The sequence below is a fragment of the Gopherus evgoodei genome, chromosome 11 (genome assembly GCF_007399415.2).
Source record: "Gopherus evgoodei ecotype Sinaloan lineage chromosome 11, rGopEvg1_v1.p, whole genome shotgun sequence".
NCBI classification, from domain to species: domain Eukaryota; kingdom Metazoa; phylum Chordata; order Testudines; family Testudinidae; genus Gopherus; species Gopherus evgoodei.
The window spans coordinates 63,828,021-63,841,631 of NC_044332.1; the positions used below are offsets into that span (position 1 = coordinate 63,828,021).

The 13,611-nt window shown below is 40.3% G+C and overlaps 1 protein-coding gene across 3 annotated transcripts in view; it reads left to right on the forward strand.

The window, feature by feature from the left end:
* NCKAP5 (NCK associated protein 5) overlaps positions 1 to 13,611 on the forward strand; it is a 375,692-nt gene that overhangs the window by 236,254 nt on the left and 125,827 nt on the right. For all 3 annotated transcript variants that reach the window (XM_030580665.1, XM_030580667.1, XM_030580666.1), the window contains 2 exons: positions 4,846 to 4,884; positions 11,609 to 11,728. In XM_030580665.1, coding sequence (XP_030436525.1) covers positions 4,846 to 4,884; positions 11,609 to 11,728 — 159 coding nt within the window. The remainder of the gene's footprint in view (positions 1 to 4,845; positions 4,885 to 11,608; positions 11,729 to 13,611) is intronic.

Here is a 13,611-nt window from a genome sequence, read left to right on the forward strand (position 1 = left end):
GATGGTTGTAGGGCTGGACTGGTCGAGGGAATCTGCCACTGTCCTGTGGGCCCTCCTTCCCAAACCACTGCTCCCTGTCCAGGTAGGCCAGGGTCTTTCCCAAGCAGAGGGTAAACCTGCCACCCCGTCAGTGGACTCTGTGCTTGGCCATACATGCCACCTCAGCAAAAAAAATTGTAGTGGGTGGGGCTCTGACCTGGGGAAGAAGTTCCAGCATCATTCCAGCCTAGCCTTTATGGGGTGGCAACAACAAAGCTTCCCCACTATGCACACAGAATCCTGTGCAGAAGTGTTAATGGCCCTGCCTTCACCCCCCATGCAAGAACTGAAGAGGTGAAGGTATCAAAGTTCCCTCTTATTTCCTTTCTTTGAGGAGCAAATAGCTGCTTGAGCTCACGTTTAACACCTATGAGTGCAGCCTCTCTCACTTCCATTTCCTCCTCCTCTCTTTGTCTCCTTCATGCCATCATTCCTTGTGCTTCCTTCTTCCTCATTCATGCCATGCCCATCGGTCACTATTCAAGGGTGAATACTGTATCTCTGACTTAAAATTTCACGTTCTCCAATCATTTTCACCAGTAAAACTCAATCAAACTCAAATATTCATAGACAGAAAACACACAAGGGATATGAACATGACTGAAGTAAAATCCTTTATGAATTCTATTAATATATTCACAGATTTTTAAAATTAATTGCCCATCTCTATTATTTTATCTGAAGTTGATATATGAACATTTCTGGAATAATATTTGGAAGTAAATAGCACTGAACTGTCCAATACTACACAAACCAGAAAAAGAGCTCATTTAAAATTAAAAAATATACAGTAAACCTATCTCTGTGTCTGTAAAACAATGCAAGATACAGTATTATCTTCCTGTACTTTATGGGCTTGAGGTTACATGCTTAATCCTAGTTTCCTATTCAGGAATTTGACTGTCAGTTTATTGGCAAGAAGTGGTATAATGTTTATTCACGTTATTGTGCCAGTAAGATTTCTGTCAAGCTTGACTGTACTGATATAGAGGAAAATGTACAAATGACTGCTTCAGTGGTAGATGAAATCTTAAAATGATTTCATCTTAATATTACTATAATACATTTCCAATTAGCACCCTCAATATGCATTTTACTTTTAAAAAAATAAAGAAAACTAACTCTCAGAGTATCTGTTTAATTAGAAAATCCTAAATGTTACACAAAGGCATAAATATAAGATACAGTTCTGTAAAAAAAAATAAAAATACTTCACATGCAGAAACCAAGATGTGCTAAGAGTAGCCAGGCCAAATTTGAGTGAGAGGTGTTGCAGCCTGGTGCAGGAGTCCAGCACCACTCAGGTTTGGCACACCCACCCCCCCATTAATAGTGTGGGGAGTGACTCAGATTCCAGTGCTGCTGGCATCATTGTGCTTGGCCTGAGGTGACCCACCAGGCTGAGAACCTGGAGTTAGGAGAAGAATCAGGGAAAATTCTCCCACCAGTAGCATGCCTGGAAGTCAGGGAGAGGCAGGACCAGGAGTGGCCTTCCAGCTGCATGCGGGGAAGAGCCTCCCTCGCCCCACAGGGAAGGCAGTGACTTCATAGACCTGGGCCCTCTCTGCCTTCCCCATCCCCTCCCTAATCCCCCAGGCAGCACAAGGAGGGCAGAGACCCCAAATGCCTGGCCCTCTCTGACCTCCTCCAGTCAGGGGTGGCTCCAGGCACCAGCACGCCAAGCACGTGCCTGGGGCGGCAAGCCACGGGGGGCACTCTGCCAGTCACCGCGAGGGTGACAGGCAGGTTGCCTTCGGCGGCATGCCTGCAGAGGGTCTGCTGGTCCCACAGCTTTGGCAGACCTCTCGCAGGCGTGCTGATGAATCCGCAGGACCGGGGAGCTCCCGGAGGCAAACCGCCAAAGGCAGCGTGCCTGCCGTGCTTGGGGCGGCAAAATACCTAGAGCCGTTCCTGCCTCCAATCCTTCTCCTCTTCTTAAACTCTTGTCTCCATGATAATTTTTAGAAGGGTGGTTAGGGACCTCACCTTCAGATTTTTCTCTGGGCCCCAAAAAACATCTATGTGATCCTTGTCCTCTAGGCTGCAAGCGAACTAGGAAACCACTTACAATGTAAAGTGTTCAGCTTGCAATATTAACACAGTTTCAGTATACCACAGACAATGCCTACCTCACAGGAGTGTGTGTGGCTTAATGTCAGAAAGCCTTTTGACATCCTCAGGTGAGTAGCCTGGTATAGGTGTAAAGTAGCAATTAGTTACCAATTACTTCACTTTCCCGCAAACGGGAACATGAATGTTAACCATAGCAATGAATTCCCCATAACGATGACCACCTTTAAGGGGAGGGGTTTTGGATATGACTCCATTTGGTGACTCCCTTCTGTGTGAAGCCTAAATGAACAACAGTTACTTCAGAATACTATCCTACAGACTTTCTGCTCAGCCTGAATTCTCAGTTTTCTCTGGACATGCCAGTCAGGGGACTGAATTTGAAAATCTCAGGACAATAGACATAATATTCAGACTTGAGTGCCTAAAACTACTGGTGTCAATGGGAACTGTGGTTATTAGCATTTGTGAAAATCAAGCAGCATTCATTTAGGGCTTGTCTATGCTGAGACATCCAGGAAGATTAATCCAAATTATCTAAATGTGTGAATTTGAAATAGATTAGTTAAACTACATTAAATCCCTATATGGATGATGATGGTCAAAATTAAAGTGGCCTTAATTTGATATAGTTTAAATCACTTCGAATGAAACTTAACTGAATTAAGGCCACTTTGATTCTGAATGAAGATGTTCACACAGGCTTTTCATGTAATTTAACTAAACCACTTCAAATTCACATCTTTGGGTAATTCAGATTAATTTTCCTGGATGTCCTTATGTAGACAAACCCTTAGGTACCTATGTTCGTGCACCCAAGTTAGAAAAAATTGTCCAGTGTGCATCAACAAGTTCTTGCCCTGTCCCCTGAATTGGCAGATTATTCAATTTACACTTCTTTGTATAGTCTATAAAGCTGTAAGAATAATTTTATAGCTAATGCTGTTGCAAGTGCTTTGTACACATTGCAAAGAATCCTTTAGTCCTTCTTGGTAAAGTAATTCTATGTCAGGAAGTAAAGAAATAATGTATTAGATGTGATTTGTTCAGTTTTCAGGTAGAGCAAACAGACGTTAAAAGTACATGCCAGAAGGAGCACTGTCAGATGTAGATTCTAAAAGCCTGTAGGGCAACACATGGATTTAAAAAATATAACATATTTACTCCTGTGGGTTATTACAGTTCCAGTATTCGTCTGTCTTCTGTTAAATCATGTATTGAGCTATTTTATGTGACCATTGTTCCACAGGCTGCCTTAAATTAGGGACCAGTTTGGGGGAAAAATTAGATACTAGGCAATTTTATGAGAATATGAGTCAAATCAAAGTTCTGGATTTTAGAGAATTGAATTATTTACTGAAATGAATTAACTTCAGTTCTTTGATCATGACTCAGTTCACTTGAATGGTCTATTTTTTTATTTTTATTTTTTAATTCACTAACAGTAAAGGCAGCAAGGCAGATTTGTACTTCCAAATGACAGGCTCATGCATTGTAACTTTTAGAAAGCTAAAATGGACTAGAACTCATAACTAGACTCTGTGCACAGAGATTTAAGGCTAAGATTATGTTACTTATACAGAGTGGAATCAGGACAAACACACTGAAAATGTGACAGTTCATGTATAGTTTCAAAAATGACATTTGATTATGGTTATACATTTTTTAATGAAACATTTGTCAAAAACATTCAAAAGTATCACCAGCAGAAAATACTTATTTTTCCCCCATGTCAAAAATGTAAATAATGAGAGGACACTTGTATAAAATACATTTTAAAATTCCCTCCTGCATATACAGTTCCACTAATCAATGGTGTGTAATGTGATTCAAGGCAATTACACATTATGGTGTGAACACTTCCAACCATATTTTGATGACTGTAGGTATTTTAATTTTCTGTGGCACTTTATTGTTGCCTGCTTGTCATGATAAATGTACCATTTACCAATGCTGAATCAAGAAACAATTAAGCTTCATCAAAACATTCAGGATCACATCCTCAGCAAGTGCAAATCGGTGCAGCGGTATTGAAGTCAGTTCAACTATAGTGATTTGCATCAGTGAGAGACCTGACCCTTACATTGTATTCTGTTTGACTGTATTAGGCCACGTCTACACTACAGCATAAAATTGAAATTATTAAAACCGGTTTTATAAAACTGGTTTTATAAAATCGATTTTACGCGTCCACACTAGGGCACATTAATTTGGTGGTGTGCGTCCATGGTCCTAGGCTACCATCGATTTCCGGAGCGGTGCACTCTGGGTAGCTCAGTAAAAGAATGAGACCAATAACTTCAATTTCCGTCCACACTAACCCTAAATCGATATAGTAATATCGATTTTAGGGTTACTCCTCTCATTGAGGAAGAGTACAGAAATCGATTTTAAGAGCCCTTAAAATCGATTTAAAGTGCCTTGTAGTGTGAACGGGTACAGCGTTAAATCGATTTAACGCTGTAGTGTGGACCAGGCCTTAGACTAGAATACCAAAACAAAGATTTGTAATGTCATACTAAAGTTATTAGGGTGTATATGTTTGGTGTGAAATGGGGAACTGTTGGAACCTAGATTTTATATACGCTCGCAATGTCAATTTAGGGAGTGGGTTTAGGAGGTTAGTCCAGGGGGAAATAGCTTACAGTGGGATCCCTCAGAAAAGGGTCTCCTCCACCAAAAAAATCAATATAATACACTGCTAAGTTATATTATTTTATTATTTATTTCTTACAGGTAGCCAACCAAGTTGTGCAAGCGCTACTTACTCAAAAGGTAGATTGTTTCTCTGATTTTTGGCATGTTTTTAAAGGCTGTAAATGCAAACCATTGACTTAGAAAATGTATGTCTTTATGCGGGATACATTTTTCAAATGCTGTGCACACATTTCAATAACGCAACCGCAAAATGTCAAAATATGACAAGTGTTCTACCAATAACAAAAATGAATAATAATTCTGGGACTGGGAACCTCGGAGGATTGGTAATGGAATATATAGCCTCATCCCATTTGATACTTAGAGTAGGCCTGGCTAAAGTCAATAATGCCTGACAGTCCATCCCATCTCTTGGCTTTTCTATGTCCTATTCAAAATGAGTTGGTTTTATGTCCCAATCTGATTCCTGTTGGACATCAGAAAGAGACCAACACAAAGGCACTCTTGTTGGCTCTCAGCAGAATATAAGGGTTACAGGTGAAAGCCTGTGCCTCCCGGGGTGGCAATGGAAGGCTCCCATATACACAGCGGAGGAATGGATATTCTAAGACTGAGCAGTGAAGAAGATGTACAGGAGATGCTTCAGCCCCATGCTATGGAAACTGTGCTCTTTAGCAGCTCTCTGCCATATCACAGCTGTGTAGAGAGGGATTTGTAGGTAGGCCATGCAGGAATATCCTGGAGTGTAGCCACCATGTTCACAAACTGTGATGATCCGTGGAGGGAGTATATAGAGGGGATAATTAATGTTTGCTAAAGCCCTACACTCAGTAACTGTGACTACAGAATGGCTCCATAGATGCCACTTTCAGTTCCATTCCTCACCTCCATGTCTTCAGAACAATATCTTTGTCTCCGTACCCACAATTCTACCCTGCATAGATTTGGAAATGATACTGCACACTCAAGCCTAGTGGTGGTCCACGCAGGTCAGATATGAGGCAAGGCAGCGTGGGGAAGATTGCACTTCTGCTGTTCTTGCTATATCTGTTCTACGTATAAGCGGAGGACTGATCCTTGAGTACATAAAGCAAAATCACATAATGGTGAAATATTTGGTAGAGTTTCAGTCTCCATATTGTAGTCTATAATTTGGGAAACATTGTGATTGTTTTCCAAAAGCAGAGAGAAGGTCTCTGAATTCTTTTACACTGATAGTCAGATTTTTTGATGACAATATAATTTCCCAATAATGGACCCACCCAAACTCGTAGGAACCATGGAGTTTGTACAGATATAATAAAAATGGATTTAAATACATTTAATAAAGTAATTTGCTGAGTATTGATGGGATTTAACTGCTGCTTACCTACTGCTGAGTAATACCAACTAATTTAATGTCCATGGAATCAGGAGGGTACTCTTCTAAATGCTAATGAATGTTAACTGTTACAGTACTCATACCTCTGTTCATATTGAGATCATTTATAAGAAAGGAGAGGAAGACAATAGTGTAAGAAATTGGACTCTTCAGGTCAATCACAAAAAGTAGTAGCTATACAAATCCAGGTAATAACTAGTAAACAGATAAATCTACCATAGTGCAGCTAAGCAGTAAGACACATCAAGTCATGCCGCAGTGAGATAACACACCTCTGGGGCATAGTGAGGCATGAAGACAAGCTGAGAGCTTTCAAAGATTCAAGAAGAGTAATATTGCACAGTAACATATACTGGGTATGTTTTATTGTGAATATGAAATTGCTCCGCAAGGGCTAATTTTTGTTTAAATTAAGTACATACTGTAATGTAAGGGATAAAGTACTGTACATCCCTCAGTATATGAGAAGACTGATTCCGCTGAGGGATTCTGATGAGAGAAACTGAGAGAGCAAAGCTTGAGTAATTTATCAGTGTCACTGAAACCTTGAGATGGAATTACAGTCTTAAATGTGCACTTTTGGAGTATGTCATTTGTTATAATACATATGAAATTCCTCTTATGTGGCCTGCTTTTTACCAGGCACATGCAGAAAATGTGTGAAATTGGGAATTTTCCTGAATTAGTCCCAGAGCAAAATTTCACCTTTTTATGCAGAAAATTTGTTTGCATTTTTCTCCCCACTTATAAATAGCAGGTTTACCTCTGGAAAATCTGAGAAGTCAGATAATCAGCAAATGATTTTGAGACAAACCCACAAAATACGTTTTGTGTGTTTGCTGGTGGGTAGGTTGCACAGCCCCATTGATTTCTGTGCAGGTCATCAACCATCATTCTTCTTGTATCCACGGATGGCTTAACTCTACATGGCAGAATTAAACCCAGGTAATTCCCCTGAGCAAAGAGGGAGGCAGTATTTTGAAGCCTTACACAGGAGGTGACATCCCCTGCACAGTTTGTAAACTATCTCTGCTGGGATTTCCTATGTGGCAACACATGGGAAGGGGCCTGGGAAAAGGTAGGCAGTGGGGAACTCCTGCTGGAGAGTGTTGGTCGGGCTAACACCCTAGAAGCAGGCTCCAGACAGTAGGCTGGAGTAAACTGCATGGAATATCTCTGCAGCCAGTGTGAGGTTTCAGTCCCCTCTCCAGAGATCCCTAGTGTCCAGTTGAAAAAGTGGGGCTGGGTGCTTGGGTCTAAATTTTCCTTAAGATCTGGATCAACATTGTGACATTGGAGTTATAGTGCATAATGGAATTGCAGATTGCTCCATAGATCTGACCTTTGCTTGTCACTCTGCTACACTTGAGTCCTTTCAGGCAAGTGCTGACCCACATTCTCTGCTCTAGGATCTGCATGATCATTTAATTTTGCCCTTTCTGATCTTTAAAATCTTGCCACCTGTTATCTGGTGCTACAGGTGACCTTCAGTGCTGTGTATGGTGAATGTGTGGACAGGAACTGAGCATTACAACAGAGGAAATGTATTCAAAGGAAAGGCAGTGGATTTCCAGAATTTGAAGAAAAAGCATCATTTGCCAGCCGGGGGAAGAATAGTTCTGATATCGAGGAATAGTGCAGTAGGTGGTGTAAGGATAAACACCTTAAAGATTGTGAGACATTCAGATACTACAGTACTGAAAGAGATATTTGTAGTATCACTTTTTTAATACCCATTAGTTCTACCTTTAGCAATGTGCATCATGATATACTTCAGGTTTTGTTAATTATGACACAACATGCCTACTGATCATTTTACTCTTTTGATTTAATATAAGCAGGCATTGCTACTTTACATAAATATTCTTATGTTAATTTTCTGTTAATGCTTTTTTTCACCTTTCTGTGAATGGCATTAGTGTTGGAACAGTTTGCTGCATCTTGCTTGGTAATGTGCCAAAAATTTTACTCTTGCTCTTGAGCAAGAAGTCCAAAGTTGGAGTCATATAAACTTCCATGGTTTGGCTCTTAAAAGGAAAAGTTTGAGAGGCAACATTGCTATGTCTGCAATGTTGTTTTAAATTGTGAGTTCCCATGAAGCATTTTTCCTCTTCAGTGAACTCAGTATTTAAACTACATTATAGCAGCTAGGGCTCAGTTTTAATTTCTTTGATTATTTGTGAAAGCCATGTAAAGAGGGGCTTTGGTGTTTGTGTTTCCCCAGATGAGAAACACTGTCCCATATAAGTTAATAGATGAGAGTTTTTAGCAGGGGTTTTCACTCAGAGATTTAAAGCTTAAGGGTTTCACTACACCTCAGATAGATATCATTGCCTCATCATTTTGGAAGGCATCAGATATACAACTTGGACAGCTTTAGAACCATTTAAAATAAGCACTATCGCGGTAATGTATCCAGGGAAAATAACTTCATAATTCATCCAGTGATACCTCTGTAACTAAAGATATTTCAGCATGTTTCCAATGGTCTCAGGGCAAGGTTTTCTCATTGTGTGGTGACCTCTTTTGTATTCTCCGTGCTGGCTATAGTACACTCTAGATAAGAACTGGTGCTGCTGGAGACAGGCACTTTGGTTACCCTGACTATAATTTCCCACTCTGAGATGCTACCTCATCAGGTTCATGCTCCTTTGCGGGTCAATACGTTGTTAACACTACTGACGGACAAGCATATTGGAAGCAGGAGGTATGTTTTTCACCATGTGATGAAAAATAAAGGCAGTTAGGCAATGCCAGTGGGTAGCAGCTGCTCTAAATTTAAAAAAAAAAAATGAGAGTGGTTACACTTTTTGTGGGAATAAATGTGCCTGCAGTTTTTGCTTACACCAAGTACCACTAGAGTTGCAATCCTTTCTGATTTTTGAAGTTCATATTGACTATAACACAGAGATGCCATGTCCTTCAAAGAAGACTGCCACCTGTATTGTATAACTTGTGCAGAGATTTTGAGTCAAAGTTTGCCTGAACCCTACTGAAGTCCACTTTGTGGCAAAATCCTGTGTTCCCTTAAATGGCCAACAAAAGGAAGTCCTATGCCAATATCGAAAATTGATATTTAAATATACTTTCAGCTAAGTTGTACCATCAGGCCAGTTGCAGCCTTATGCAGCCTTAAAATACTGTGTAATCAACAAACACTTCAGTCCTGCTACTGGAGGGAGAGCAGTACAAAAAATGGATTCAATATGTTATATTCAGCATACTTGTGTGCTGCTAAATGTATCAATTGCTAGGTATACTCATGTGGTTCAGAATATGTGCCAGGTTTTGTTCCATGTACCAAATACTTTAAGGTTCGAAGTTCCACTGGAATATCAACAGTGTAAAGAAAAGTCACCACATTCTGCTACAGCACAGAAATTGCAGAAGAGTTGAGCAATGAAAGGGTTACAGACACTGACAAAAGCCATTCCTTAATATAATTTCTTTTGTTCGTTTTTTTTCATTTGCTATTGTTTGCAATTGTTATTAAAATGTATTTGCATATTACTTTTTTCATTTTTAATTCGGCAAGCATAGATTCTCCTTGCCCCTTGTAATTGTGGTGGAATATCCACCAAGATGGCTAATGTTTATTTCATGGATTATGCAGCACAGCATCAAAGATGTCACTGCAGCTCTGAGAATAACGCATTCGTTAGGTTATGTTCCTTCAGCTATCTGGATAGCAGGCTCTGTTGCAGCAGTAGAGCATAAAAACCAGTGCTTACATAAACAGTGGGTCTAGTAAAGTGCTTTATTCTGATTAATGTTTTGCTAGCAGAATGGGGACTGCAAAGAGAACAAACTTTTAGGCTCTGCACTTAGGCCTGAGTACAGCAAAGCACTTAAGCACATGCTTAATCTCAGTAGGTCTACTCATGTATTTAAACTTAAGCAATGCTTGAAGTGCTTTGCTGGTGTCTTAGATGCTGAGGTGATAGACATGTTCTAAAAATCTTAGAGTATAACAATTCCCATTAGACTACAACAGTTTTAAAGTAGATAAAAGTATTGGGCTAAATTACTCAGCTTCTCTTTAAAAAGTTATTGTTGGTCCTGTCAGTTACAAACTGCATCATCAAAATTAGACAACTGAAATATTGTATGGTATGGAATTATGCTGGGTATATAAAAAAACCACATACTTGATTTCATAGTTTATCAGACCTCTGTTCACTCTGTTCTGAACTGTGATTTGGGCTTTGTGGCCACCTAAGGGAGTAAAGAGGAGTGAGAATCATTTTTACAACACTTTGCAAGCCCTTGGAGGTGGGTATAGGTGGGCTATAAGTGGCGCTCTGTCCACTTCTACAGGTGGGTGAGCAAAAGGTAAAGGTTGATGAACCTGCAACCTTTGGCTAATTGACCTGGACCTTTCAGCTCAGGCACAAGGTCTTCATGCTTTAAGAACCAGAGATCCCAAGTACAATCTCAGCTGCAGACAACCCATCTAGGGTCATCAGGTTACAAGTGGTAGCCCTTATTGACAATTGAACTGAGTGAACCCATAAAACTTGGGATGAGCTTTCTCAGCCAATGCTGTAGCAGGCTCATCAACCTCTGTCTATGGCCAAGCCATCTCTAGAGTGGCTAGTTCAGAGCCAGTGGACAGGAAGAGGAATGGAAAGAGGAGAGCCTTGGCACTCCTCCCGCCCTTCCCTATGCAACAGCCAGTACAGCTGAGCCAGCATGGGCGGTGGTATACTTTGCTCTACTCCACAGCAAGCAGAAGCAGGGAGGGGAGGGGATTTTGGAGGAGTATCTCCAAGGCATAATGCCTCCTTGGTCTACTCCTATAATGGTGTAGCTTACAAAGAACCCCATGGTATATTAGGGCTTTGCTTAAAGACACAGTCCAGTTCTATGACAACATAATTATTTTAATGTTTTCTGATCAGGGACTGCTCTGTGTTTTTTGCTGCCCCAAGCACGGCAATCAGGCGGCCTTCGGCAGATTTGGCAGTGGTTCTGCGGGTGATCTGCCGGTCCCGCGCCTTTGGTGTACCCACCGTCGAAGCCACAGGACCGGCAGACCTCCCACAGGCAAGCCACTGAAGGCTGCCCGACTGCCGCCCCCACAGTGACCGGCAGGCCACCGCCCACGTCTTGCCGCCCTTGGCACGCGCTTCTTGCACTGGTCCCTGGAGCCGCCCCTGTTTCTGATTCAGTTTATGACCATATCAATACAATAAAACACACTGCTGCTAAGGTCTAACTGACATTGCACTCCAAAGTGTGTGTACTGTAACTAATATGTCTGATTTCATGCATTTTAAATATTATATTTTAATAATCAAATAATCAGGGAAATGGTGTAGTATCTTTTTTTCTGATTTATTTGTGCTATTTTGAAAATTTTACTCATTTGTCTCTTCTGAAGCCTCCTATTCCATAAAGCATTTTCAAGAGTTTCACTGCATTTTTTCCTCAATCCTCCTGTTTTCTCCTGTGCTGTAGGATCTGAGGGAAGAATGTGTAAAGCTGAAAACAAGAGTTTTTGATTTGGAACAACAGAATCGAATGCTAAGTGTGCTTTTCCAACAAAGGGTCAAACCAGCTTCCGACCTCCTTCTCCAGGTAGGAAGAAACCTTTGCCTCTGGAATCAGTTAAATTTAGATTCAATACATGTAAATAATATTAATCTTCTTAAGATAATGTTAGCAAGGAAGAAATGACAACTGGTAGACATAATATATTAGAAGAAAATCGGTTATCTATCATCTGATAGCATTGAAATTGAAAGTGTACACCACCAAACTTTGGCTGCACATTATGTGCAGATGTGGAGAGAGAAGAGTATCTGAGGAATAAGTTACTTTTTGAGGTGCCTCCTCAGGATAATAAATCGGATGACATATGGGTTCATTATTCCTTTTGGGGGGCAAAAATTGTGATCACATAATTCCATAATATTTCATTTGATGGTAAACAAAGCATAATTTTCTGTGAGAAAGAAATCAGTCTGTTTAGCTTTCTCCATGTTTGTTGTCTTGATTCAATATATTACATAGACCCAGAGCAATATTTTATTTACCTTTTCTGGGACAAGACAGTCAAGAACTCAGATGTAGAGTGACCTGTCTCCCATTCTTCCTTGTTATCCTGGAAAAATCAGGAAGGCTGAAGATTTTCTTTTGTTGTGGCATTTCCCTTAATATGAAATTATCTTCCCTATTATTCTTTGTTCCCCTTCCCATTAGAAGTGTCTGGCCACACCTCTGCATTAGCCAGAAAATCTGACCATGAGCTGGGTTGAAATTTAATGGAGGTAACTTTAGGTTGAGATTGAGAAGCTTCTTAAAGATGATCCAAATTCTGCCCTTTATGTTTGTACAATTCCCACTGAGATCAAAGAAAGATACTTGAGAGTGCAGAATTTGGCCTACGTAAGGGCATGAATGAAACTCATGGAAATCAGCAGATGTTCCACACATGTATGTGATGATGAAATTTGGCCCTTTGGATGTCATATATCTTCTCAAAGGAACTGGTGTCAGTCCTATGACTAAAGTTATTTGAAACTGGACTGCATCAAGTACTATGGAATATGCTAAAGAGAATGAACCTGCCTTGGTAGCAGGAAGGAGTAGATGATCTAGTAAGTCTTTTTATTTCTAGCTTGTATGAATCTGTAACATTTATCACTGTTGCCTCTTCATGGTTTAGCAGGTAGACTCTTCATATCTGCAGAATTTTTCTGACTTCACTTGCTTAGTCTTTATTGGCCAAGTGAGAAGGGGTACCACTGTTATTCCTAAACTCCACGTCTTCTATCTGACAGCAAAATGTACTGCTGATGTGCAACTGAACTAGGTCATCAACATATTTTGAGCCCTTGGGAAAAATTAAAGGAAGAGTGTCACTGTATTTCAGACAATGAAGGACTTCTGATAAAGATGATCAGTGTCAATTTTTTTTTTCAGAAAACAGAACAGTAAATTTGTGAATTACCAAAATGTAACTCATCTTCTAAATTAATTTGCCCAATGGAATCTAATTCATCATCTGGGACTTTAAGATTTTCAAAAAGATATTTCCGAATGATATTACTGAATTCTGTTAGATTAGGTAACTAACTATGTCTGCCAAAGGGGTTGCCACATTAATCAAAAGTGTCCACTGTACTCTTAAACCCAGAATCAGAAAAGCTCTTAAGCACTTGCTTAAGTTACCCCTATTCAGGAATGCACTCACGTATGTACTTAAATACATGCCTGAATCGCAAAGCTTTCTTGAGTTCGGGCCAAACACCATAATTATTTGAAAGGGCGATTGCTTAAATGTTCTGATGGTCCCTTCTACATACACAAACAACCAGGAGACCAGTATCAGAGGGGTAGCCGTGGATCTGTAAAAGCAGCAAAGAATCCTGTGGCACCTTATAGTCTAACAGACGTTTTGGAGCATGAGCTTTCGTGGATGAATACCCACTTCGTCAGATGCATGTAGTGGAAATTTC